A 25,378-nucleotide genomic window follows, 5' to 3' on the forward strand; every position below is an offset into this window, starting at 1 on the left:
CTGTTTAGTGGGTATAGTTTTAGTTTTGTAAGATGACAAGTTCTGGAGATTGGTTGCACAACAAGGTGAATAACTTAACACCACTGAACTGTACACTTAAAAATGATTAAAATGGTAAATTTTATGTTACGTGTACTTTTTAAAAATGGCCTTTATCTCTTAGGGTTACATACTGAAATATTTATGGGTAAATGATAAGTTTGAGAGGTCCATTTCTAGAATGGTAATATGAGGAGCTCCACAGACCGACTGCCCAGCAAAACTTAGGAAAATTATTTTAAAGAACAACCATTTAAAGTCTCTAGAAGTAGTCCTAAGGCATACAGCAAATGAAACATTTTTCCAAGAAAATCTGTTAAATCTTGGTAAAAACAGAGTCTGGGACATTTGATCCGTGAACCACTTCCTCCTCCTTCTCTCCCTGGTGTGATGGAAACTGCACTTCAGGCAGGTGATGCTGGGAACACAGGTTTCCCTCTCTCCTGAGTTCACAGTTGAGGACCATAGAACTCCCCCCACCCCAGCCACTTGTTGTAGAGGATAAGTATCAGTTGAGTGTGGCCAAGAGATGTGGAACTCTTCTTCCCTCTGGCCCCTACTCCTTAGGATGCAGGCTCTAACTTGGGTGCTACATACTGAGAATATTGGGGCCCTGATAGCCTTTGCTCTAACTTGTTTGTTGGGTGGAGGTTCTATGCTGGGAGAAGCAAGCCAAGGACATCATCTCCCGCCACTCAGTGCCCTGTTCCTAAAGCAGATATATCACTCAGAAGAGCACCAGCAGGTAAGTATAGAGTTTGACGGATGTGGGTCAGGGAAAGCTAAATGCTGGGAAAGAGATACTCAGAAGGGAGCCCTGCAAAAACTGTTGTCATCCCAGAGTGACTCTGCACATGTCCACATCTGTACCTTCTGAGGAGCAACATCAGAGGTTTCACACTGCAGGAGTTGGAGGAAGTGGGAGAGAAGAAATAGACTTTACTAAAATCCAGTCAACCACTAAACAAACAAACAGCAGACAACAGTAACAAGCTGGTAAGGGAGTAGGGCTGAACCAGTACTAGAGTTATTGCAGTGTATTACCAAAAATGTTTTCAAACAAAAAAAAAATTAGGAAAAACTGTGGCCCATACAAAGGAAAAAAAACATGCAGTGCGTGTGAGGGTGACCAGATGTCAGATTTAACAGACAGAGACTTCAAGGAAGTCATAAGTACATTTAAAGAGCTGAAGAAAACTATGCTTAAAGAAGTAAAGTGTGACAGTGTTTCATCAAATAGAGAATATCAATAAGGAGAAATTGTAACAAAGAACCCAATGGAAATTCTGGGGTTGAAAATTATAATAACTAAAATGAAATATTCACTATAGGCGCTCAACAGTAGATTTGAACTGGCAGAAGAAAGAATTTATTAACTTAATGATAGGCCAGTTAAGATTATCCAGTCTGAAGTACAGAAAGAAAAGAGAAAAATGAAGAGCATTGTAGAAATGTGGGACATCATTAAATATGTCAGTAAACACATAATGGGAGTGCTAGAAAGAGAAAAGAGAGGAAAAGAAAAAATAATTGAAGAGGAAATGGATGAAAACTTTCCAGATTTGATGAAAAGCAGTAAACTGCACATCTAAGAAGCTCATTGAACTCCAAGTAGGATAGAGATGTGCAAAGAGATCCACACAGAGACACATCATAAGATTAACAGCTGACTTCTCATTAGAAATAATGGAAGCAAGAAGGCAGTGGGATTACATTTAATGCTCAAAGGTGGGGGAAAAACTGTTAACCAAGAAGCCTATATATAGCAAAAGCATCTTTCTAACATGAAGATGAAATAGAGCTATTCTCAGATTAAAAAAAACAAAAACAAAAACAGGGCTTCCCTGGTGGCGCAGTGGTTGAGAGTCTGCCAGCCAATGCAGGGGACATGGGTTCGTGCCCTGGTCCGGGAAGATCCCACATGCCGCAGAGCGGCTGGGCCCATGAGCCACGGCCGCTGAGCCTGCGTGTCCGGAGCCTGTGCTCTGCAACAGGAGAGGCCACAACAGTGAGAGGCCTGCGTACCAGAAAAAACAACAACAACAACAACAAAAAACAAAAAACCCAAAAAACTGAGAGAAGTTTTTTCTTAGCAGACTGCCTTATAAAAAATACTAAAGGAAGTTCTTCAGTTGAAGGCAAGTAATTATAGACAGTAATTTGAATTCACATGAGAAAAACAGAGTCCCCAGTAAAGGTAATTGGGTATGTTTTATATGTATATATATATATATACACATAAAATACATATACACATATATTTATATTTGCTTTATTGAGCCCATAGCATATGGAAATTTAGTATATTTGCCAATATCAGCACAGAGGAGTCGGATGGGAGGAAAGCTATATTGGACTAAGGAAATGACACCAGATAGTAATTCCAACCCACAAGATCAAGTGAAGAAAGCCAGAAATGGTATATAAGAAGGGCAATATAACAGATGGTATAAATATATACTTGGTCTCCTTTCTTTTCTCAGATTTTTAAAGACAATTACATGAAGCAATAAGTACAGCAGTGTATCATTGGGTGTATAACATATATAGGTGGCAGTGTATATAACAATAATAGCATAGACATGGAAAAAGGGAAGAGCTATAGAGGAGTAACATTTCTATGTTTCATGAGTATTAAGGTTATACAAATCTGAAGTAGATTCTGTTAAGATGTATATGGTAATAGGACTTACCTGGTGGTCCAATGGGTAAGACTCTGTGCTTCCAATGCAGGGGGCCCGGGTTCGATCCCTGGTCGGGGAACTAGATCCCGCATGCCTGCTGCAGCTGAGAGTTTGTCTGCTGCCACTAAGAGGTCCACATGCTGCAACTAAAGAGATCTTGCATGCCACAGTGAAGATCTCGTGTGCTGCAACTAAGACCCGGTGCAGCCTAAATAAATAAATAAACATTAAAAAAAAAATAGATGTACGTGGTAAGCCCTAGAGCAACCACTAAAGAAATAACACAAGAAAATATAATGAAACAATTTTGAAAGGAATTAATATGTTACATTAGAAATTATTCACTTAAGTCAAAAGAAAGCAGTGAAAGAAGAACAGGAGCAAAAGGACATAAGATACAGTAAACAAAAGTTGCAAACTTAAATCCAACAGTATTGTGATATTAATAGTATTAAATGTGAATGGATTAAAGAATCCAAACAAAAGGCAGAGAGTTTCAGAGTGGTTAATAAAACAAGATCCAACTATATGCTGTCTAGTTGATGCATTTTAGATTCAAAGATACAAATAGAGTGAAAGTGAAAGTCTGAAAAAAAATGTATTTTGCCTACAGCAGCAATAAGAAAGCTGGAAAGACCATACTAATATCAGGGAAAATAGATTTTAAACCAAAAAATGGTAGTAAAGAATGACATTTTATAGTGACAAAGGACCGATCCATCAGGAAGACAAAATAGTTACATACACATCTAACTACAGAGTCCCACAATACAGGAAGCAAACTGACAGAAATGGAGGGAGAAATACACAGTTTGACAATAAGAGTTGTATTTTTCAGTATTCCACGGAGAAGATCAACAAGGAAGTAGAAGATTTGAGTATAAAAGGATTGATAATACAATGTTTGTTCTCTGACCACAATGGAATGAAATTTGGGAAACTCACAAATATGTGGAAATTAGGTAATACACTCCTGAGTAGTCAGTAGCTGGAAGAGAAATCACAAAGAAAATTAGAAAATGCTTTGAGATAAATGGAATTGTAGACATACCATTCCAATGCTTATGAGGTGCAGCTACATCAGCCCTTAGACATATGTAACTATAAATGCCTGTATTAAAAATGAAATATTTCAAGTCACTAATCTTTCACCATAAGACACTGGAAAAAGTGTTAATGAAACCTACAACAAGTAGAAGGAAGGAATTAATAAGATTAAAGTAAAAAATCAGTGAAATACAGAATAGAAAAATCAGTGATGAAAATCAATGAAACTGATAGTGCTTTCTTTGGAAAGACCAACAAATTGACAAATCTTTAGCTAGATTGACCAAGAAATGAATACAGGGCCATTACTACTGACCTTACAGAAATTAAAAAGAAGTGTAAGGGAATACTGTGAATGAGGAAGTGGACAAATTCCTAGAAAGATACAAATACCAAAACTGACTAAAGAAGTAGAAAATCTGAGTTAGACCCATAGCAAATAAAGAGATTGAATTTGTAATTAAAAAACTACCCACAAAATATGAAAAGAAAAGCCTAGGTTCAGATGGCTTAAGTAGTGAATTTTATCATATGTTCAAAGAATTAACACTAATTCTTCTCAAACTCTCCTAAAAAGTAGACAGGAGGATGCACTTCCATACTCATTTTATGAAGCTAGTATTATTACCCTATATCAAAATAACATGGACATCACAAGCAAAAAACAAAACCAAAAAATTACAGACCAGTATTCCTTATGGATATAGATGCAAAAATCCTCAGCAAAATACTAGCAAGAAATTCAGCAACACATAAGAAGAATGATATACCATGACTAAATTGGATTTATCCTAACAATGCAAGGTTGGTTCAATACCTGAAAAATCAGTTAATGTAACGCACCACATTAATAGGATGAAAAACAAAAACTTACGATCTTCTCTAAAGACACAGAAAAGGCATTTGACAAAATTCAACACCCTTTTATGATAAAAACACTAACCAAACTAGGAACAGAAGGAAACTTCAGCCTGATAAAGGGCATCTACAAAAAGCCCAAAGCTAATGTTATCACACTTAACGGTTAAAGACTGAATGCTTTCTCCGTAAGATTGGAACAAGACAGTGATGTCCACTTTCACCACTTCTATTCATCCAGAGCAATTAGGCCAAAAGAAACGGGGCGGGTGGGGGAATAAAAAGGAATCCAGATTGGAAGGGAGAAGTAAAACTATTTCTATTTTTAGATAACCTCTTTTATATAGAAAATCATAGGGAATCCACTAAAAAAATATTTGTAGTAATATATGAATTCAGCAGGGTTGCAGGATACAAGATGAATATACAAAAACAAGTTGTATTTCCATACACTTGCAACGAGTAATCTCAAAATGAAATTAAGGAAACAATTTCAGTTACAGTAGCATCAAAAATGAATAATAGAACTTCCCTGGCAGTCCAGTGGTTAAGAGTCCACGTTTCCACTGCACCACTGCAGGGGACACAGGTTCAATCCCTGGTCCGGGAAGATCCCACATGCTGTGTGGTGTGGCCCCCCAAAAAAAAAAAGAATAAATTTAACAATATAAGTGTACTTATTGTACACTTATACTCTGGGAAGTTCAAAAACACTGGTGAAAAAAAACTTAGAGGTCTAAATAACTGGAAAGACATCCCATGTTCATACATCAAAAGATGTAGCATTAGCAATACTCCCCTGATATACAGATTTAATGCAGTGTCTTTCAGTATCTCAGTTGCTTTCTTTGTAGAAATTGACAGTTTGACCCTAAAATTTGTGTGAAAATGCTAGGGATCCAGAACAGCCCAAATATTCTTGGAAAACAAAGTTGGAGGAATCACAAAACTTACTACAAAGCAACAGTAATCAAGATAGTGTGTGGTTCTGGTATAAGGATGGGAGTAATTCAGTGTAATAGAATTGTGAATCCAGAAATATATACGAAAAATTGATTTCCTGTAAGGTGCCAAAACCATTTAGCAGGGAAGGAATCATCTTTTAAATGAAGTGTATTGAGACATCTGGATGTCTACATGCTATAGAAGGACATTGGATCCCTGGCATCTACAAGTGTCAAGGACCTAGGTTTAAAAAGTAAGTTATAAAACTCTTAGGAGAAAATGTAGGGGTAAATCTTTGTGACTTTGGATTCAGCAGTGATTTCTTAGATATGACACTACAAGCAGAAACAAACAATGAAAAATTAGATAAGTTGGACTTTGTGAAAAATTAAAAAATTTTGTGCTCCCAAGTACACTATCCAAAAAGTGAAGAGACAATCCACCAAATGGGAGAAAAGTTTGCAAATATTTTATCAGATAAAGGACTTTTATCTAGCTTATATAAAGAACTCTTACAATTCAATAATAAAAGACAGCCCAATTAAAAATGGTGAACAGTTCTGAATAGACATTTATCCAGAGAAGATACATAAATGGTCAGTAAGCACATGGTAAGATGCTCAATGTCATTATCTACCAGGGAAGCACAAAATTATAATGAGATGCCACTTCACACCCATTAGGATGGCTATATCCAAGTCAGTTAATAACAAGAGTTGGCAAAAATGTGGAAAATCAAAACCCTCATACATTGCTGACGGGAATGTTAAATGGTCTAGTAACTTTGTAAAACAGCCTTTCAGTTCCTCAAATGGTTAATCATAGAGTTGACCCAGCAGTTCCACTTCTAAGTATATACAAGAGAAAAGAAAACATGTCCATGTTTTCGTAAGAAAACATGTCCATACATAAACTTCTATGTGAATTTTCATAGCAGCATTATTCATAGTAGTCAAAAAGTGACAACCAAATATCCGTCAACTGATACATGAATAAACAAATTGTTTTTGTTATTCCTCCATAAAAAGGAATGAAATACTGATAGTACAACATAGATGAACCTTGAAAGAACTATGGTAAGTGACAAAAGCCAGTCACAAAGTATGTATGATTCCCTTTATATGAAATGTCCAGAATAGGTGATACGGATAGAAAGTAGATTAGTGGTTGCCTAAGACTGCCAGGTTAGAGGGTTGGGGGGTGATAAAAAGTATTGGATTTCTTTCAGGGGTGATTAAAATGTTCCAAAGTTGATTGTGGTGATGGTAGCACCAGTCTGTGAATGCGTTAAAACAATGAGCAATACTACACACCTATTAAAATGGCTCAAATCTAAAACACCAAAAGCTGCTGATGATGTGGAGCAACAGGTACTTTCATTCATTGCTGGTGGGAATGCAAAATGGTACAGCCACTTTGGAAGGCAGTTTGGCAGTTTCTTACAAAAGTAAATATACTCTTAGCATATGATTCAGTAATTTTGATCCTTGGTATTTACCTGAATGAATTGAAAATGTATGTCCATGCAAAAACCTGCACATGGATGTTTATAGCAACTTTATTCATAATTGCCAAAACTTGGAAGCAACCAAGATGTCCTTCAGTAGATGAGCAGGTGAACTGTGGTACAGTGGAATATTATTCAGTGTGAAAAGGAAATGAGCTCTCAAGTCATGAAAAGTCATAGAGGAAACAGATGTGTATTATGAAGTGAAAGAAGCCAATCTGAAAAGACAATGTACTGTGTGATTCTAACTGTATGACTTTCTGGAAAAGGCAAAACTATCGAGACAGTGAAAAAGCTAAGTGGTTGCCAGGGGTTAGGAGGATAGGAGGAATGACTAAGCAAAGCAGAGAGGATTTTTAGGGCAGTGAAACTTCTCTGCGTTAAGATTGGTGGACACACATCATTATATGTTATCCTGATGTAAACTGTGGACTACGACTAATAAGGATGTGTCACTGTAAGTTCAGAGATGGTGTCAGAGGTACTGCTGTGGTGGGGGATGTCAGCAGTAGAGGAGGTTGTGCGTGAGGATGCAGGGAGTTTATGGGAACTCTGTACTTTCTGCTCAGTTTTGCTGTGAACCCAACATTGCTCTAAAAAGTAAGGTTTATTAATTTAAAAAAATGTCTGGGGCTTAGAACAATAAGTTGTAGAATGCAAACTGGTGGATGGGACAAGATTGCCTGCAGGTGTATGGTTGCTGGACTGAGTGGTGCATGAGGCTTATAATAATTTTTGATATCTGGGAGGCCACGTCCCCCCACTTCATTCAAAACTATCATGGGCTTTTAAAATTATTTACGGAAATTATGGAAAATTTTAAACATACACAAGATTATGCTAAATATTATAAATAATGCTATACTAGTCTAGACAATATAGTATTGGCATGAGAGTAGACAAATAGACCATATTTATAGCATAGAGGTTTCATAATCAGATCCACATATATGTGGAAATTTGATATATGACATAGATGACATTATAAAAATGGGAAGACTGGGGCAAGAGTTTAGAACAAGTGGAACATCTGTATAGAAAAAGTAGATTCCTAGCTCACACCTGAATGCTCCTGAACTATAATAGCTGATCTGTTGGTACTCTGGTATTGCAATTAATGAATGAGGTAGTTGCATGTATTAGCGATCTCAAAAACTGATGGATGTGAGGCAGTTGCAGAAGAATACCATGCTACGAGAGCCTTAAGGTTTAAAAACCTGTAACATAAAGGTCTAAAATATGCATGGTAATGATAACTCCAAATTCCTGATAGTTGTTACTCTGAAGAAAGTAGTGTATTTGTAATGTTTCATTTCTTAAGGTTAAAAAGAAATTGAAGCTGATGTAGCAATAATATTAAAAATTATTAAGCCAGGTGATAGGTAATAAGTGTCCATTACAGAATTCTTTATATTTGTTTCTGTGAAATATTTTATAAAGTATTAGTATCACCAAATGAAGTGTCTTGTTTGGATCCTAATTCAAACAAATCTTCAAGAAGACATTTTTGTGGCAATTGGGGAAATTTCACTAAGATTGAGTATTAGATTATATCAAACAATTATTAGTTAGGTGTGACAGTGGCACTGTGTATATGTAAGAAAATATCCATGTTTTCAGAGATGCATATGTAGTGCATTAGATACTGTAATACAGTTTCTGGGGCTTACTTTTAAAAAAGAATAGTTGAAATAAATGGCAAAATCATTATAATTGGTGATAGGTATGTGGAAGATTGTTGTAATATAATACTCTCAACTTTTGAGTTTGTAACAATCTTCATAATTACATATGCAAAAACAAAAAATAATTGTTCTTTAATAATAATTTGTACTATTGGCTACCATGTTTGAAATGCTTTGTTACAAAATTTTTTTTAAGTTCTGTTTGTTTCCTGGTTTAAATATACACATATACATATATTTAACATATATACTATATATCATGTGTAATAATAATGTATATTATGTCTTATGTAAAAATATTTATAAAGTGAGTCAGGAATAAAATTTGATCCACTCTTCCTCCAGGATCTCTATACTGCTTTTAACTGTGAGGAAACATGCCAAAATTCGTATTTAGGTTTATTATTTATTTGCAGTTTTTCTTTTCATAGTGACAGTGTGGTAGTGAATAGCTCTGGGTGATTTCCAAGAAGTCAAAAGTAGCAGGGATAATTAGCCTGAGGAGGTGTTAAGTATATAAACTTGAGCCTTGACAGAATTGTATTAGTTTCTCAGAAATTAATAAAGTATTCCAGAAATAATGCTTTGCCTTTTATTTCACATGTTATGAAATAGCACTTAGAATATAGAGTTGATACACACACACACTTTTGTGGTTTCACGTGTTTATGTCTTTACTCAGTTTCTGGGTCATTCCCAGTCACACACCTACCACTATTTATTAGATAGCCATCTTGCCTTCAGGATACTTTAGATAGTTACTTTCTGCAACTAATGCTTATAACTGTCTGGCTAGTGTTTCAAAATATTTTAATAGTGGGGACAAAATGATGTGAAACTGACGTTGAGAGTAAAGATTTCTTAAATGACTTCACTTAAAATTAGTATGACTAGGTTTTTTCCTGTTATTTGAACTACCAAATTGTTAATTCCTGTGATTGTTTTATAATGATGAATATCTTTACAACTTTTAAAAGTTCTTTCATTGATACTATCTATTTGACGTTTTTCAAGTACTTAGAAGTTTATACAGAAAAATATTGCCATTATTCTGGCTTGATGGCCTTGTGATTCCGTTAAAGTTACACAGCTGTTAGTAGTAGCGTTAGAACTTAAATTGTTTTCATGGCTGGTCGAGGTAGTTATTGTGCTCCGTAAAGGAAATTGATGACTTTGCAAAGATGAACAGTTCTTCTGCATAAATATTTTTTAAAAAGGAAGTTGAGGGCTTCCCTGGTGGCGCAGTGGTTGAGAGTCCGCCTGCCGCTGCAGGGGACACGGGTTCGTGCCCCGGTCCGGGAAGATCCCACATGCCGCGGAGTGGCTGGGCCCGTGAGCCATGGCTGCTGAGCCTGCGCGTCCGGAGCCTGTGCTCCGCAACGGGAGAGGCCTGCGTACCGCAAAAAAAAAAAAAAAAAAAAAAAAAAAAAAGGAAGTTGAGACAAACAACAGCAGACTGGGAGCAGTTTTGTAAGATAAAATAGTATTACTATCCAGTATGTATAAAATATTCTCCCAAATTAGAAGAAAAACAATTCATCGGAAATCACAGGTAAAAGATATCACCAAAGAGGAAATACTGGTCGCTAATAAATGTATGAAAAGATACTCAACCTCTCTATTAATAGGGAAATATAGATTTAAAAACTCAGCATTTTCTACCCATGATGTTGGCAAGGACTTAAAAAAATGGAAAATAGTGACTGTTGGTAAGGGTGTGAGAAAACAGACACACCCCTATATACTGTTGGTAGGTTCATCTTTTTTGGAAGTCAATTTGGCTGAACAGATATCCTACTTAGGCTTAAATCATGTAGTAGGCACATCAAATCAATTTAATATTTAAGAGGTGGTAAAGGGGTGCCGAGAAATTAATCCCAACTTTAAAAAAGCCTAGACCTAGTTATCTGCCATGCACTCTGGCTTTCTTTCCTCTTTTATTAACCATTTCTTGAATTGTGTTTCAATAACTTGTTTTATCATTAAAACAGCTTTCTGAGGTGGGTATTTTTATTCTAATTTTGTAGATGTGGAAACTGAGGCCAGAGAGGTTAAATAAGTTAGCCAGTGGGTGAAAGAGCCTAAATTTAGTTCTAAAACTATATGGCCTTAATCACTCTTTGGTTAGATAGTTAATAATTGATTCGTGATATCCAGCATACCTTAAATCTTACCTTTATTAAAATGATTTTCTAAGTTAACATGTACAAATGTAATGCTTAATTTTTTCATTAGAATGTCAGCCTGATAAAGGTGAACTTTTCATTAATGGAAAGTCTTTTACTTTTTTTCCTAGAGGATCTGAAGAGGCAAAATGCAGTTTTACAAGCTGCACAAGATGATTTGGGACATCTTCGGACACAGCTGTGGGAAGCCCAAGCAGAGATGGAAAATATCAAGGCCATTGCCACGGTGTCTGAGAATACCAAGCAAGAAGCTATAGATGAAGTGAAACGACAGTGGAGAGAAGAAGTTGCTTCACTTCAGGCTGTTATGAAAGGTAAAGATAAAGACAGATCTATTTTAAGATTTTCTAAGGTAACTGATTCTGATGATTGAGAACATTTTCAGAAGGTCTTAAAATATGTCCTGAGTTTCATTTATGTTTCATTTGTGGCTTTATGTATTACCATCTTCAAGATGTACTGTCATATTCAAAATAAAAGGGAAGCCAAGGGGTATATCATCTGTATCTTTAACAAATTTAATAATGGAGAATTATGTTGAGAGTGTTACAGAGGTACTGCATTAAATGAAAACTATAGTTCATTATAAGGTTTAAAGCAGGGCTTCATAATGGATTTTCTTATAGGAGAGGCAGGCCAGTAATGTCAATGAATGAAGCTGTGTGGGCACAGGAAGTGTGCTGAACTGGAGAGACCTCCCATGCAAAGAGTGAAGTTACTATTTACACTTATTAGTTCCAGCTAATTATTGCCCATCCAGGCCAGTGTTGCCATAATTTTACATTGTAAAGAAAAATTTGGATTTTTATGTGAAATCTTCACTCAGTCTTATGAGGTAGAGTGGCCTGTGGGTTAAAATAGGCTTTATGAGCTACCAGCTGGTGACCCTTGGTCCAAAGGAAGAGTAGTAGTTTAGTCTCTATCAACTTTTAGCACTAGTGCTTATTAATTCCTGCATTTCTGAAAAAATGATAATGAAATAAGCTGCCGCCTGAATCTTTGGGTTCCCAGAATTAGTTTTGTTAATAATATAAATGTGAAATAGTGATGACTTTTTTTCCCGTCTTGGCAGTTATGTGTCACTTTTGCCTTAGTACTCTGTGAGAAGGCAGGTAAGACAAGCACTGTTTTCTGAGTTTGTGGCTATCACCTAGGGATTACTCTAAGCCTCATGTTACATTCCTGACCATAACAGCTTACCCAAATAAGAGTTCGTTTTTTTCACATGAGAAATCCAGAGGTAGGTAACCTAGGGCTGGGTACAGTGGTTCCTGATGTCATCACTGTCCTAGGCTCCTTCAGCTTTTCTTTTCCTTCACCCTTAGCATGTGGTTTTCAACTTCATTTTGCCTTGCCTGAAAAAAATGACTGCTCTTCCTCCAGTCCGCCTGAGTAAAGCAAAAACTTTCTAGAAATCTCCAGCATATTTCCCCCCGCCCCAGTCCCCCCCCCCCCACACTTTATAGAGGTTTCTGATTACACATTACTACCAAGGCATCTAGAAACTCTAGTTTTAAAATTGGGCCGTTGACTTCCTCAACAAAATTGGGGTTTTGTTAGTAAGAAAGAAGGAGTGGAAGTTAATGGACAACCCAACAGTGTTTATCACATGTTTTAAGATTGTATTAAAGATAAAGTCATTTTATAAAGACTTTATAGAATTTGTCTCAAGTTAGAATCTTGGGTTATAGTAAAAACATTCTGAAAATATATCCCTTTTCTCACCCTTTCAGGTATATAGTTGTATTGGGGTGACACGTTATATTTGTCTTAGGAGTCATAGTGTTGTATCTAAGAACATAGGGTTTAGAGTTGGCCTTAGGTTTGAATTCTAGCTGTTTCTTTCTGGTTATGAAATATTGGCCAGAGTATTTAACCTCTCCTAAGCTTTCCTCATCTGTAAAATAATATGTGGCACAGGTTTATTGTGAAGATTAGAGATGATTTAAGGTCCTTAGCAAAATCTCTACGTGTAGTAAGAACTAGAAATGTTAGTTTAGTGCTTTTGTTTATGTTTTTAGTGAATTAAAAGATTTCCAGAAGCTAGGCTTACATTCTTCATATAACTACTTTTAAAATTTTAGTGTGCCAGGACATTTTTTCCAGAATGCTTAGAAATATTTGGTGATGTTTTGTAGAAACAGTTCGTGACTATGAGCATCAGTTCCACCTTAGGCTGGAGCAGGAGCGGACACAGTGGGCACAGTATCGAGAATCCGCAGAGAGAGAAATAGCTGATTTAAGGAGAAGGCTGTCTGAAGGTCAAGAGGAGGAAAATTTAGAAAATGAAATGAAAAAGGTATGAAGGAATGTATTCATCTGTAGAAATATTTCAATCCAAATATTTTTGTTGTAATGCTTCAACTAATATCATTATGGTAATAGAAGTTGTACTTTTTGTTTTCTGTTAGAGAAATTATTTGGACACAGACTTAAATATAGTACTAAACAATTTGATGACCTTCCCCCAGATACATGTTTGGCTGAGTCCCTCATCTTCAAATCTTTGACCAATTGCCTCCACCTCATGAGGCCTATCCTGACCACCCCATTTAACATTGCAACCTGCCCACCTCCCTCCCCCACCTACCACAACTTGCTCTTATCCTGTTCTAATTTTTCTTTTTCCATAACATTTATTTCCTTATAATGTACATAGAGTTCACCTATTTATTATGTTTAGTACTGTTTGCTGCCTTTTCCTCCTCACTAGAATGCAAGCTTCACGAGGGCAGAAGTCTTGTTTGTTGTGTATCCTAAATGCTTAGAGTAGTGTCTCGCACATAGGTGCTTAGTAAATATGTGTTGAATGAGTGTTGTTGCTAGGTGTTTGTGTCTAAACTGAAGCCTGAGAACAGATTTTAGTTTTCCTTCTTTCTCAGTATTCCTTGGTTCCTGTGACGAATGTACTGCATATTATGCTTGAACATTTTACTGTAAGATGCCTGACCATAGAACAACTAAATATAAGGTGAAATATTTTATCATTGAGAAAATTTAAAAAGCTATTTGGCCAGTTTGATTATGTAAGCTTTTACTTTATTTTTTTATTTTAATTTAAAAAATTTTTATTGGAGTATAGTTGATTTACAATGTTATGTTAGTTTTAGGTGTACAGCAAAGTGAATCAGTTATACATATACATATATCCACTCTTTTTTCTTTTCTTTTTTAAGATTCTTTCCCCACGTAGGCCATTACAGAAACTTTTTTTTTTTTTTTTGGCGGTACTTGGGCCTCTCACTGTTGTGGCCTCTCCCGTGGTGGAGCACAGGCTCCGGACGCGCAGGCTCAGCGGCCATGGCTCACGGGCCTAGCCGCTCTGCGGCATGTGGGATCTTCCCGGACCGGGGCACGAACCCGTGTCCCCTGCATCGGCAGGCGAACTCTCAACCTCTGCGCCACCAGGGAAGCCCCAGAAACTTTTAATTTATTAATTTATATACATACATATATTTGAAATCACATATAAAATAATAATTAGAATTTGATTTTTCTTTTCAGTTGAATTAGTCATAATCTTGGTTCATACAAGGACTACTTTTATATATTTAGAAGTTTATTTAATTTTTTTTTATAGTGTAAAAATCATATGAGAACTCAACACCCAAAACAAAAGCTTGAACCTTGAGGAATAGTTAGTTACATTGTCTTATTTCAGGAAAAGATTGTAATTCAGCTTCTTCATGGGGATCTGACAATGTCTTCATTAGGATCTGACAGTGTCTTCATGATCACTAGTCACTTAGTCATCTACCATAGTTAGCCAAAGTAGGTAGCCTTCAATTCTGTCAGGTCGTTTCAGAGTAATTCATAGTTCATGCTATCATTAGACATTTTATTCAGAGCTACAGTACCATTCACATGAGGATAGTTTTTTTTTTCATTCTTATATATTCAGTCATAATTTCTGCAGTCTGCCACTTTTTATCCTTTTTAAAATTTTTATTTTTTAAAGTTAACTTTATTTTTTAGAACAGTTTTTGATTTACAGAAAAATTGTGAAGATACTACAGAGTTCCCATATACTCCACTCCCAGTTTCCCCTATTAATGTCTTAATGTTAGTATGGTACATTTGTCACAATTAATAAGTCAGTATTGATTATTGTTAACTAAAGTCCTTTCTTTGTATTCAGATCTCATTAGTGTTTACCCAAGTCCTTTTTTCTGTTCCAAAATCCCATCCAGGATACCACATTACATTTAGTCATGTCTCTTAGGCTTCTCCTGGCTGTGATAGTGTCTCAGCTTTTCCTTGTTTTTAATGACCTTTCTGTTATTTAAAAAAATCATCTTTAAAAGTTTTGTTATGATATGCATCACTTGGAATTGTGAGGTCATCGTTGCATTAATAAATAACTCAATCTGTATTAAATTCTTTGCTTCTTCTCTCCTTTTTTTTCCCTGATGATCTTAATCAGCAGACCTCTATACGCGTCCCAAATTAGCCTTGGCTGAAGATATTTTAAGCTCACATGTCTTTTCCAAACAGGACTTAGTTCAAAATAAAATAAATGATGAAATGACTTTGCAAGCACTGGAAAACAAAGTGCGTCTCTCTTTTCTGAGAGATATCATTTTTTTTTTTAAATCTCCGCTCACATTTTGGCATAGAAAATATTTTCCCTATCATGAACACTTTAGGAGAAGCTTGGACTGTTTTAAATTCAGTGAATATTTCATTTTCACTAGAAGGAAAAAAGCTAACTTTTTGAGTCTGCCTTTGTTTCTGTGTGAATATACGTGTGTGTATATAAAATAAAATTAAGTTTCTTACCAACTTACTGGTTTATGGATGTTGTTTGCTTTTAATCCATGTTTTTGAGAATGAAGGATGGAAAGCAGCATGGTTTTAAGGGTTATTTTTTGGGTTTGTTTCATGTAGATATCAAAAGTAAAATGATAAATACCCTGTTTAAATAATTAGATGGAAGCCCTTTTATAGAAACATAATTTTCTAATATTTTAGGAAATAAATGTTCTGTTTTTTATGTTAAAAAATTAGTCCTGGGCCTCCCTGGTGGCACAGTGGTTGAGAGTCCGCCTGCCGATGCAGGGGATACGGGTTCGTGCCCCGGTCCGGGAGGATCCCACGTGCCGCGGAGCGGCTGGGCCCGGGAGAGGCCACGACAGTGAGAGGCCCACGTATCGCAAAAAAAAAAAAAAAAATTAGTCCTTTCAGTATTTGTAAGAGATTATGGTTTCATTAATTTAGTAACTAGAATTACAAAAATTATTTATTATATGCATTTCCTTTTATATATAGATATTTTCCAACTCAGTTACTCAGCTAATTAAAAAGTCAAATTTGTGGCTGCTTTCACTTTCTGAAACAGACTGCATTCTGTCTGTGGAATGTGTATCTCTCTAAATAAACCTGCTTTCACTTAAAAAAAAAAAGTCAAATTTGTCTTAGTGGATCCATTTTCCTACTTATTCCCAAGTTCTAAACGGAATATTTGGTAAAGCTGTGATTATGACTTGACATTCAAAGTAATGCAGCATTTAAAAGTTAGACGTGGTTCAATTTTGTGAGTGCTAATACAGTGCCTGCTAGACTTATTATACTAATTTTAATAAGTGGAGAGGTCAGAGTTTTTTAGAAAAGCAATAAATCAGTAAGTTGTAGCATTTAATTCTTTTTAACCATAGGCCCAAGAGGATGCTGAAAAACTTCGGTCTGTTGTGATGCCTATGGAGAAGGAAATTGCAGCTTTGAAAGATAAACTGACAGAGGCTGAAGACAAGATTAAAGAGCTGGAGGCCTCAAAGGTTGTGAGACATTGTAATCCATTTGCTTGAAACCAAGGTTTTGCCCTAATGCTATGAGCAAAATTAGAATACTAAGGGGGTAAACTGTAATTTAAACTATGCATCTAAGACTCTTGCTTTCTTGAAAATGCAAGAAGATGTTTGGAGATTTCTCCTTATGGATATTTAAAATAATGACAGTAGTGATGCTTGTGCTGCTTTGTTACAAAGTCAGTGTTTATTTTCTTATCAAAATGAGACCTGATCTCTCTTGTTTTGTTATGAAGGAAAATAAAGTTTTCAAAGGTGACTTTGTTTTCTGACATCAGCCCCAGAATTGATCTTTTAGAAATGACATAGCTATAGTGTGGCTGGATTTGTTGGCTATAAAGACGCAACAGAAAAAATACAAGGGGATGTCAAACATTTTAATAATTAAAGTAGGAAAGAAAGAAAAAGAATTTAGAGGTAGTAAACAGAAGCACAACATAGGAATGTAGAAATACATATAGAAGTGTAGAAATGGGCATGTATCAATAATCTTAGTAAGTCATACTTAGTAAGTTTACCTACTAAAAGAGACTAGATTTCAAAAATCTAAATTTATATTGCTTATAAGACGTATACCTAAAATAAAACGACAAAGTAGGATTGGAAAAAAAAGAGACTTAAAGCAATGCCTTGTAAATTCTAATCAAAAGAAACTTGGTTTAGCAATTGTAATATGAAACAGGGTGAAAGGAAAAAAGAATTAATAGAGATAAAGGGGGACCCCTTCTAATTTATAATTCATCAATAAGATATGACAGTCATGCACTTGAATGCATCTTACATAGCCTTAAAATATGTGAACTAAAAAGTGACAATTATGAGGGGAAATTGACATTCACAGTTATAGTAGGAGATTTAAACTGTCCTTTAGCAAATGATAGTGCAAGCAGAAAAAAAAATTAGTAGGGATATAGGGGTTTTGAGCAACTTGTTTAATAATTTAGATGTACTAGACATAGAATCCTGTCACTAAGAGAGTGAGAGACTATATTTCATACAGTAGTAGAGCATAGTAGTTAAGAGCTCAACATTTATTAGATGGATGACCTTGGGCAAATTAATTAATCTTACTGTGCTTTGGTTTGCCCAACCATAAAATGGGGATAATACTACCTCCTTCATAAGGCTGTTATGAGGATTATATAAGTTAACACATAAGGCACTTAGGATATTGCATGGAATAAATATTGTTATATTTAGGTACGTTATAGTTTTCATAATGTCACAAAGGAAATGTCATCAGATTTTGAAGATTTGATGTTATACACATCCAAATCTCTGACCACAGGTTATTAAATTATTTACAATAAAATATAGCTGAGATGAAATGTCTGGAAAATGAAAAAAAATTAACTCATATGGAAAAAAGAATTGTAAAATATTTAGAGTGATTGGAATTTTTTACTCAAGAATCTAAAAATAGAACAATAGTACAAACAGTGTGAATGGAAGGAAATAATGCAGGTAAGAGCAGAAATTAGTGAAATAGAAAAGCAAAAGGAAAATTGTGAATATAATGAAAAAATGAAAAAAGTAGTAAGATAGGCAAACCTGATAAGACTAATTTAGGAAAAAAGAAAAAAGACTTAAACCATTATAAATGAAAGAGGGAAATAACTACAAATCAGTAGAGACTTAAAAATAATAAATACTATGGACAATGGCACAGCAATAAGTTTGAAATGAAGTAAGTTTGATGAAATGAAAAAATTTCTGATAGGAAATAATTAGCCAATATTGTCTCAAGATAAAATAGGAGAGCCAATGTAGTTAGTAACTATTAAAGAAAGTGAATTTATAGTCAGAATCTCCTTTTCTCCTGTCTCCTATCCTCCAAAAGACATTAGACTCAATTAGTTTTGCAGACAGGTTTTTCCAAAGCTCTTGGAAAGAGGTAATCCTTATATTTTACAAACTGTGTTAGAGAACAGAAAAAGAGGGAAAGCTCTCCAACTCATTTTATGAGACATAACTTCATTACAAACAGACTCACAAAAAGGTATTAATTGTAGATCTATCTCATTTAGGAATACAGAAACAAAAATTTTCAGCTGTGTAGTTAAAAAAAAAGGAAAAGAAAAAGCAAAAAAGACATCACGATCAAAAAGGGATATTCCCAGGAATTTAGGATGGTATATCACCAGAAAACCTATTATTTTTATGTACCACATAAAAAGATTATAGGAGAAGAGTAATAAATTCATCTTAGATTCAGAAAGGCATTTGATAAATTTAAACACCCAATAACTTATTAAAGGGCTATTTATCAAACCTTCAGCAAACAACACACTTAATGATGAATGTTTAGCAGCCTTACCATTAATGATGGGAACATATGAGGAGGCCCATGCTCAGTGATTTTGCTCAGATTGTTTATGTGGTCCTAGGTGATAAGATAAGCCAAGGTAAAGAAATGAGGCATAATAACTGGAAAGAAAGCAGTGAAACTGATTTTCTGTATAGGAAAGCAAGAGAATATTCAGACATACAATTAGACCTAATAAGAGTTCAAGAAAGTTGTTTCCAGCAAGATCAACATGCAAAAATAGTAGTGTTTGTGTACCACAGTAATATCCAGCTTACAAATGCAATGGGGAAAAATTCCTGTTCACACTAGCAAACAAACAAACAATACCTATATTAGTTACCTGAGAATATATCTAAATAAAAATGAGTAAGATCTTTATGGAACACATTATAAAAATGTGAATACATGTGTGCTCCTGAGTGAGAAAATACTGTATTGTAAAGCAGGCAGTATATCCCCAAATTAATCTGTAAATTCAAAATTCCCCTCAAAATCCAGCAGGGTTTAATAAGGAACTCGATAAGTAGATCCTAGAATTCATATGGACAAGCAAAAGATCAGAAATACACCCAGCAAAATTTTTTAAAATTAATTAATTAAACTTATTTTTGGCTGTGTTGGGTCTTCATTGCTGCACGCGGGCTTTCTCTAGTTGCAGCGAGCGGGGGCTACTCCTCGTTGCAGTGCACAGGCTTGCTCATTGCGGTGGCTTCTTTTGTTGTGGAGCACAGGCTCTAGGAGCGTGGGCTTCAGTAGTTGTGGCACGCAGGCTCAGTAGTTGTGGCTTGTGGGCTCTAGAGCGCAGGCTCAGTAGTTGTGGCGCACAGGCTTAGTTGCTCTGTGGCATGTGGGATTTTCCCAGACCAGGGCTCAAAACCATGTCCCCTGCATTGGCAGGCAGATTCTTAACCATTGCACCACCAGGGAAGCTCCGACACCCAGCAAAATTTTGAAGAAGGCAAGGTATGGAGACTTGCCCTACCTACCAGTATTAAGACTTAACAGTAGCTTTACTGTTACTGTAGCTACTGTAATTAAGACAGTTTGTTGCTGGTTTAAAGATAAACAAATGGACCAGTGGAACAGAATAGAGAGCCCAGAAATATATCCATATATATATGGAAATTTGATATTTGACAGGTGGCATTACAAGTCAGTGGGAAAAGTATGGATTATTTAAAAATAGGCTTTTCAAATAGTTATAAATATGGATTAAAGTGAGGTTAGCTTTCTACCTTACACTTTTCAAAAATTAATTTCAATGAAATGTTTAAAAAGGAGAATATGTTATGTGAGATACAAAAACATTTCTTTTTTTTTTTTTTTTTTTAAATAATACACAATGTATTTATTTATTTATTTATTTATGGCTGTGTTGGGTCTTCATTTCTGTGCATGGGCTTTCTCTAGTTGTGGCAAGTGGGGGTCACTCTTCATCGCGGTGCGCAGGCCTCTCACTATCGCGGCCTCTGTTGTTGCGGAGCACAGGCTCCAGACGCGCAGGCTCAGTAATTGTGGCTCACGGGCCCAGTTGCTCCATGGCATGTGGGATTTTCCCAGACCAGGGCTCGAACCCGTGTTGTCTGCATTGGCAGGCAGATTCTCAACCACTGCGCCACCAGGGAAGCCCCCAAAAACATTTCTTAAATAATGTAAAAATACTATGAAAGAAGAGATTGACAAATTTGCCTACATTAGAATATAAAACTTCCTTATTAAAAGATACCACAAAAAGTTGAAAAGAGAATTATAGACTGTTAAAAGTTATCTATACCTGACAAAAAATTAGTGTCCAACATTAATAAAAATTGCCATGTCCGTAAGTGACAAATGGCCCAACAGAGAAACAAGCAAAGAATATGAACAAGCAGTTCACAAAAGAGCAAGTAAAGGAATGTGAAAAGATATTCAGTCTCACTAGAAATCAAGGAAATGTAAGTGAAAATCAAATGCCGTTTTATTCTAACCAGATTGTAAGTCTTACAACATAAATTTGTTGTGTTTATCCACGATTGGAGTGTGTGAAACTCTTCCCACTTTTCAGCTGCTGTTGTGAAGTTGGAATCCCTGTTGAATATTTTGGGAGTTCTCCGGCCCTTGTTACTTCCCTTTACTTTCTCCTGCACAGATGCTGATACCATGTAATTCCATATAGATAGCTTTCAGTGGTTTGTCCCCACCCTCTAATTATCGCTTTTTTTTCTTTTTGGTAGATGTTCATGTATTCTGAGTTCTGTTATCTTATTAGTTCTGTTGTTAGGGTGTGTGGAATTCAAGAAAATCTGTGTACCACACATTCACTGTCACCATCTTCCCAGAGATCTGCTCAGTAGCTTTTGAATGTTAGAAATTAATTCATTATTTATAGAGTCAAATATTTATTCTAAGAAGTAATAGCTGATAGAGTTAGTGGTTATATACTAGCATTTTATATCTGACATATTGACTTTCCTTTATCATTAACTGAATTACCACCTCTCCAGGTGATAGGGAAAGTGCCTGACAACAGTCAGCACTTTGTCATGCTTGGTTAGTGTATAGTACGTTTCTGGTTGGCTGACAGCCTCCAGTGAAGCATCAAATGGCAGCTTAAATAATCATTTTAGTCCATGACCAGTGCTAATGTATTGTATTAATGGTCTAGGAGTAAAGATAACTGAAAACAGATCAGTCAGCTATTTTAAGTTGAAGAAATGGGAAAATAAAAGGCATAAATATAACCTTGAAAGTGAAATTAGACATAACCATTTGAAAAAGTTGAAAGTTAGTTTAAATGGCCACAATTTAGGATGGGCAATTTGTAAGGAAGGGTAGAGCAAGTGATTCTTTAATCACTTTCTGGGGCAAGATTGCATTTTATTTTGGTTAGAACTATTTCAGATATTAGACTACATTGTTAATATTTGAAAATTATAGTTAATTGTTCAACAGAAATAAGACATTTAAAAAAAAAGATGTGATTTTAAAAAGTACTGCACTTGGCTTCAAGTTTATGTTCATTACAGTATGAGACAGGTTGTTTTTTCCATCATGGCTTCCTCTTTTTTCCTTCCATGAATTTATGTCTATGAAAATGTCTCCTTTTTGTAAATTTAAGGCATTTGGAATTACCTCACCAGAAATCAAAGAAAAGCAAACTTGAAAGAGTATGATACCATTTTTATCTTTAGAAAATACTGTTTAAAAAACAACAAAAATAAGGGGCTTCCCTGGTGGTGCAGTGCTTGAGAGTCCGCCTGCCGATGCAGGGGACACAGGTTCGTGCCCCGGTCCAGGAAGATCCCACATGCCGCGGAGCGGCTGGGCCCATGAGCCATGGCTGCTGAGCCTGTGCATCCGGAGCCTGTGCTCCGCAACAGGAGAGGCCACAACAGTGAGAGGCCCGTGTACCGCAGAAAGAAAGAAAGAAACAAACAAAAATCAAAAATAAAAAACAACAACCACCTGGGCTCACTGAGTATGTGATAAAATGAGCACATGTGTATGTTGCTCTGGGAATACAAATTGGAACCACGTTTTTAAAAGCAAGGTACAAAACTGTTATGTGTAATCTCAGTTGTATATTTACTCTGGTGATGATTATGGATAATGCTTACTATTAATTATTGTCAATTATGTTATTTTCCCAGTTTTCTTTAGTAAGTATATGTTTGTTTTGTAATTAAAAATTATGTTAATTTGGGGGTAAATTTAAATTTACATAAATATAAATGTAAACTTTTTTCAAGGCACCTCCAGAACTTACCATTATACCTAAGGTAGACACTGTTGGAAATTTTAGTTTAATCGAATTGCATCTTTTTCAGGTTAAAGAACTGAATCATTATCTGGAAGCTGAGAAGTCTTGTAGGACTGATCTGGAGATGTACGTGGCTGTTTTGAATACTCAGAAATCTGTTTTACAGGAAGATGCTGAGAAACTTCGGAAAGAATTGCATGAAGGTAAATATATATTCTTTATATTTTTAATCTCAGTCTGTAAGAGAACTATGTAAGTAAAAGTGATATTGATTAATAACAGTAACAAATTCCAAAATGCCAATCCAACATGTTAGTGATTCAGTTTAAGCTTTGCAGTTGGTTTGAAAAGATATTTGGATTGTTAATGGTTTCTGTTTCCTCCAGGACCCCAGTAAGAATTCATAGGGCACAAACTCTGGGCAGAAAGATAATAGGAAGTTGCTGCTTAAACTGCTTTTTCTTCAGACCTATTTTGGTGGAGGTGAATTAGCAAAAGTGAAAATGGGACAGAGAAGGCAGATGGTATATTCTAGTGCTCTTAAGTAGCACCCCTGTTTATAAGAGATAATTTTGATTTCGCTAGTCTGGTAGCAGAGTGATGCAGAAACTGCCTGTTTTCTCAGGATAGGGGAAATAGGCTCATCCTTTCCCATTAAAGTATATGTTTGTCTTTCATTCTTTTAGTGAATCTTGTATACCTGAGATTCGTAACCTTTTTGTGTCACAGACTCGTTTGCCAGTCTTGTGAAGCCCTCTCAGAATAATGTTTTTAATACATAAAATACATAGAATTATAAAAGAAATCAATTATATTATAAAACAGTTATCAAAATATAAATAACTGCAAACTTATAGTAATAAATGTGCTATTTTATCAATGCATTAAATAACAAGGTCTAGTACCAGGTCTAACAACTACTGTAATTTTGAAGTATGATGAGCGTAAATAATATATTAAGATATCTGCAACAACTGTACTGAGATATAAAAGTATCTATGACTCCTGTTAGTGACCAAGTCATGGGTATTGTTATACTTACTGTGGTTTGTTGTCTATATTTTATAATTGAAGGAAATGATAATTTCAGTTAGAGGTTAGTGAAAATAAAGATCTAAATTTTTACCTCATCTAAATGCATGGACCTCTTGAAATCTTATATTCGTTGCAGGTTATACTAGTAACATGTTTTAATATGAAAATTTAGGACTGTGGTCATGGAAAATATAGCTCTTCCATAAATAATTCAGGTTGGCATAGGAGTTAGGTTTTTATCCCAAATAGTGGGAAGTTGAAATTATATAAGCCTACAGAATTATTTTATAAAATGTTATTAAAGTAATCCAGTGTTTGAGTCTTTGGCTGTCAGGAAATGCTTTTCAAAAGTGCTGTTGCAGTCAAAAAGACACTCAAACTCTGAAAGGATGTCCAGAAGAAAAAGGACTTTCTGTTTAACCTATGTGTCCCAACCCTTCCAGAAATAGTGCAAGACTACCAGACCTTCCTAATATACCTGGAGAAGTATCTGAGAAGTTTCATTAGAATAAGTAAGGGGGTAGAGTAATTTATACTGAAACATTCACACCAAACAAGGAGTATTTACGTGAAAAGAAGATAGTTAAAAATTGAGCAGCAGTGTAAATTAGAGCCTAAATTGGGGAAATTAGATATGCAACCAAGTGCAGTGCAGTTTCATATCATATGTGCTAGGAAGTGTGTTAGGAGGCAACGGTGCCATGAATAGGCTTCTTAAAAGAGGTTGTTAAGTGGAGTTTTGAAAAATAGGTCGGTGTTTGTCAGGTCATCAGAGAGGAGCATGGCATTCAAGGCCATTTGCATGTGGTGCAACAAGGTAACGAAACTGTAAGAAATATAGTTCAGCAAGATTAAAATGCAAGAGGCATTGGAGCAAAATGTGAGACAGGAGAGGTAGACATGGGCCAGATCCTGGAGACCTTATGCTAAGGACTCTGGATTTTATCGTATTGGTAATAAGGAGGCTCTGAAGGATTTAGAAAATTTTTTTGTCCTAACTAACAGCTTTACCGAGATAAGGTACCTGTTCAATGATGTTTAATATATTCACAAAGTCGTACACCATCAGCACTACCTACCTCCAGAACATTTTCATTACTCCAAAAAGAAATTTTGTACCCATTCCCCGTCATTCCCTATTCTCTTCTTCCCCCCAGCCCCTGGCTACCACTAATCTACTTTCTGTCTCTATAGATTTGCCTATTCTGGACTTCTGTATAAATGGGATTATATAGTATGTGGCCTTTTGTGTCGGGCTTCTCTGAAGGGTTTTAAGCTTGAGAGTGGTAATGTTTTACCTTCTAGAGAGTTCAGTTTTACAGCAGTGTGGAGGATAGAATACAGAGGGCCAGACGAATGGCAGGGAGGGTTATGAAGAGACTCCTGTTGTAGTTGTCTGAGTCCTAAATCTAAGGCAGAAGGCAGAAGATGGAGTGTCATATCACACAGGAAGTAGCATTAGTAGGCCTCTGTCACAGTTGAATGTGTTGGGTGAGGAAAAGTCAGAAGTATGAGTTGTCTGTCAGGTTTCTGGCTTGGGT

The 25,378-nt window shown here is 35.7% G+C and overlaps 1 protein-coding gene across 1 annotated transcript in view; it reads left to right on the plus strand.

Annotated features, from left to right (window-relative positions):
* Positions 1-25,378, plus strand: part of RABEP1 (rabaptin, RAB GTPase binding effector protein 1) — a 78,428-nt gene that overhangs the window by 21,141 nt on the left and 31,909 nt on the right. The window contains exons 3-6 of the mRNA XM_007451606.1: positions 11,062-11,265; positions 13,090-13,250; positions 16,606-16,725; positions 22,870-23,005. Coding sequence (XP_007451668.1) covers positions 11,062-11,265; positions 13,090-13,250; positions 16,606-16,725; positions 22,870-23,005 — 621 coding nt within the window. The remainder of the gene's footprint in view (positions 1-11,061; positions 11,266-13,089; positions 13,251-16,605; positions 16,726-22,869; positions 23,006-25,378) is intronic.

Source organism: Lipotes vexillifer, unplaced genomic scaffold (assembly GCF_000442215.2).
Source record: "Lipotes vexillifer unplaced genomic scaffold, Lipotes_vexillifer_v1.1 scaffold126, whole genome shotgun sequence".
In the NCBI taxonomy this organism is placed as follows: Eukaryota; Metazoa; Chordata; class Mammalia; order Artiodactyla; family Lipotidae; genus Lipotes; species Lipotes vexillifer.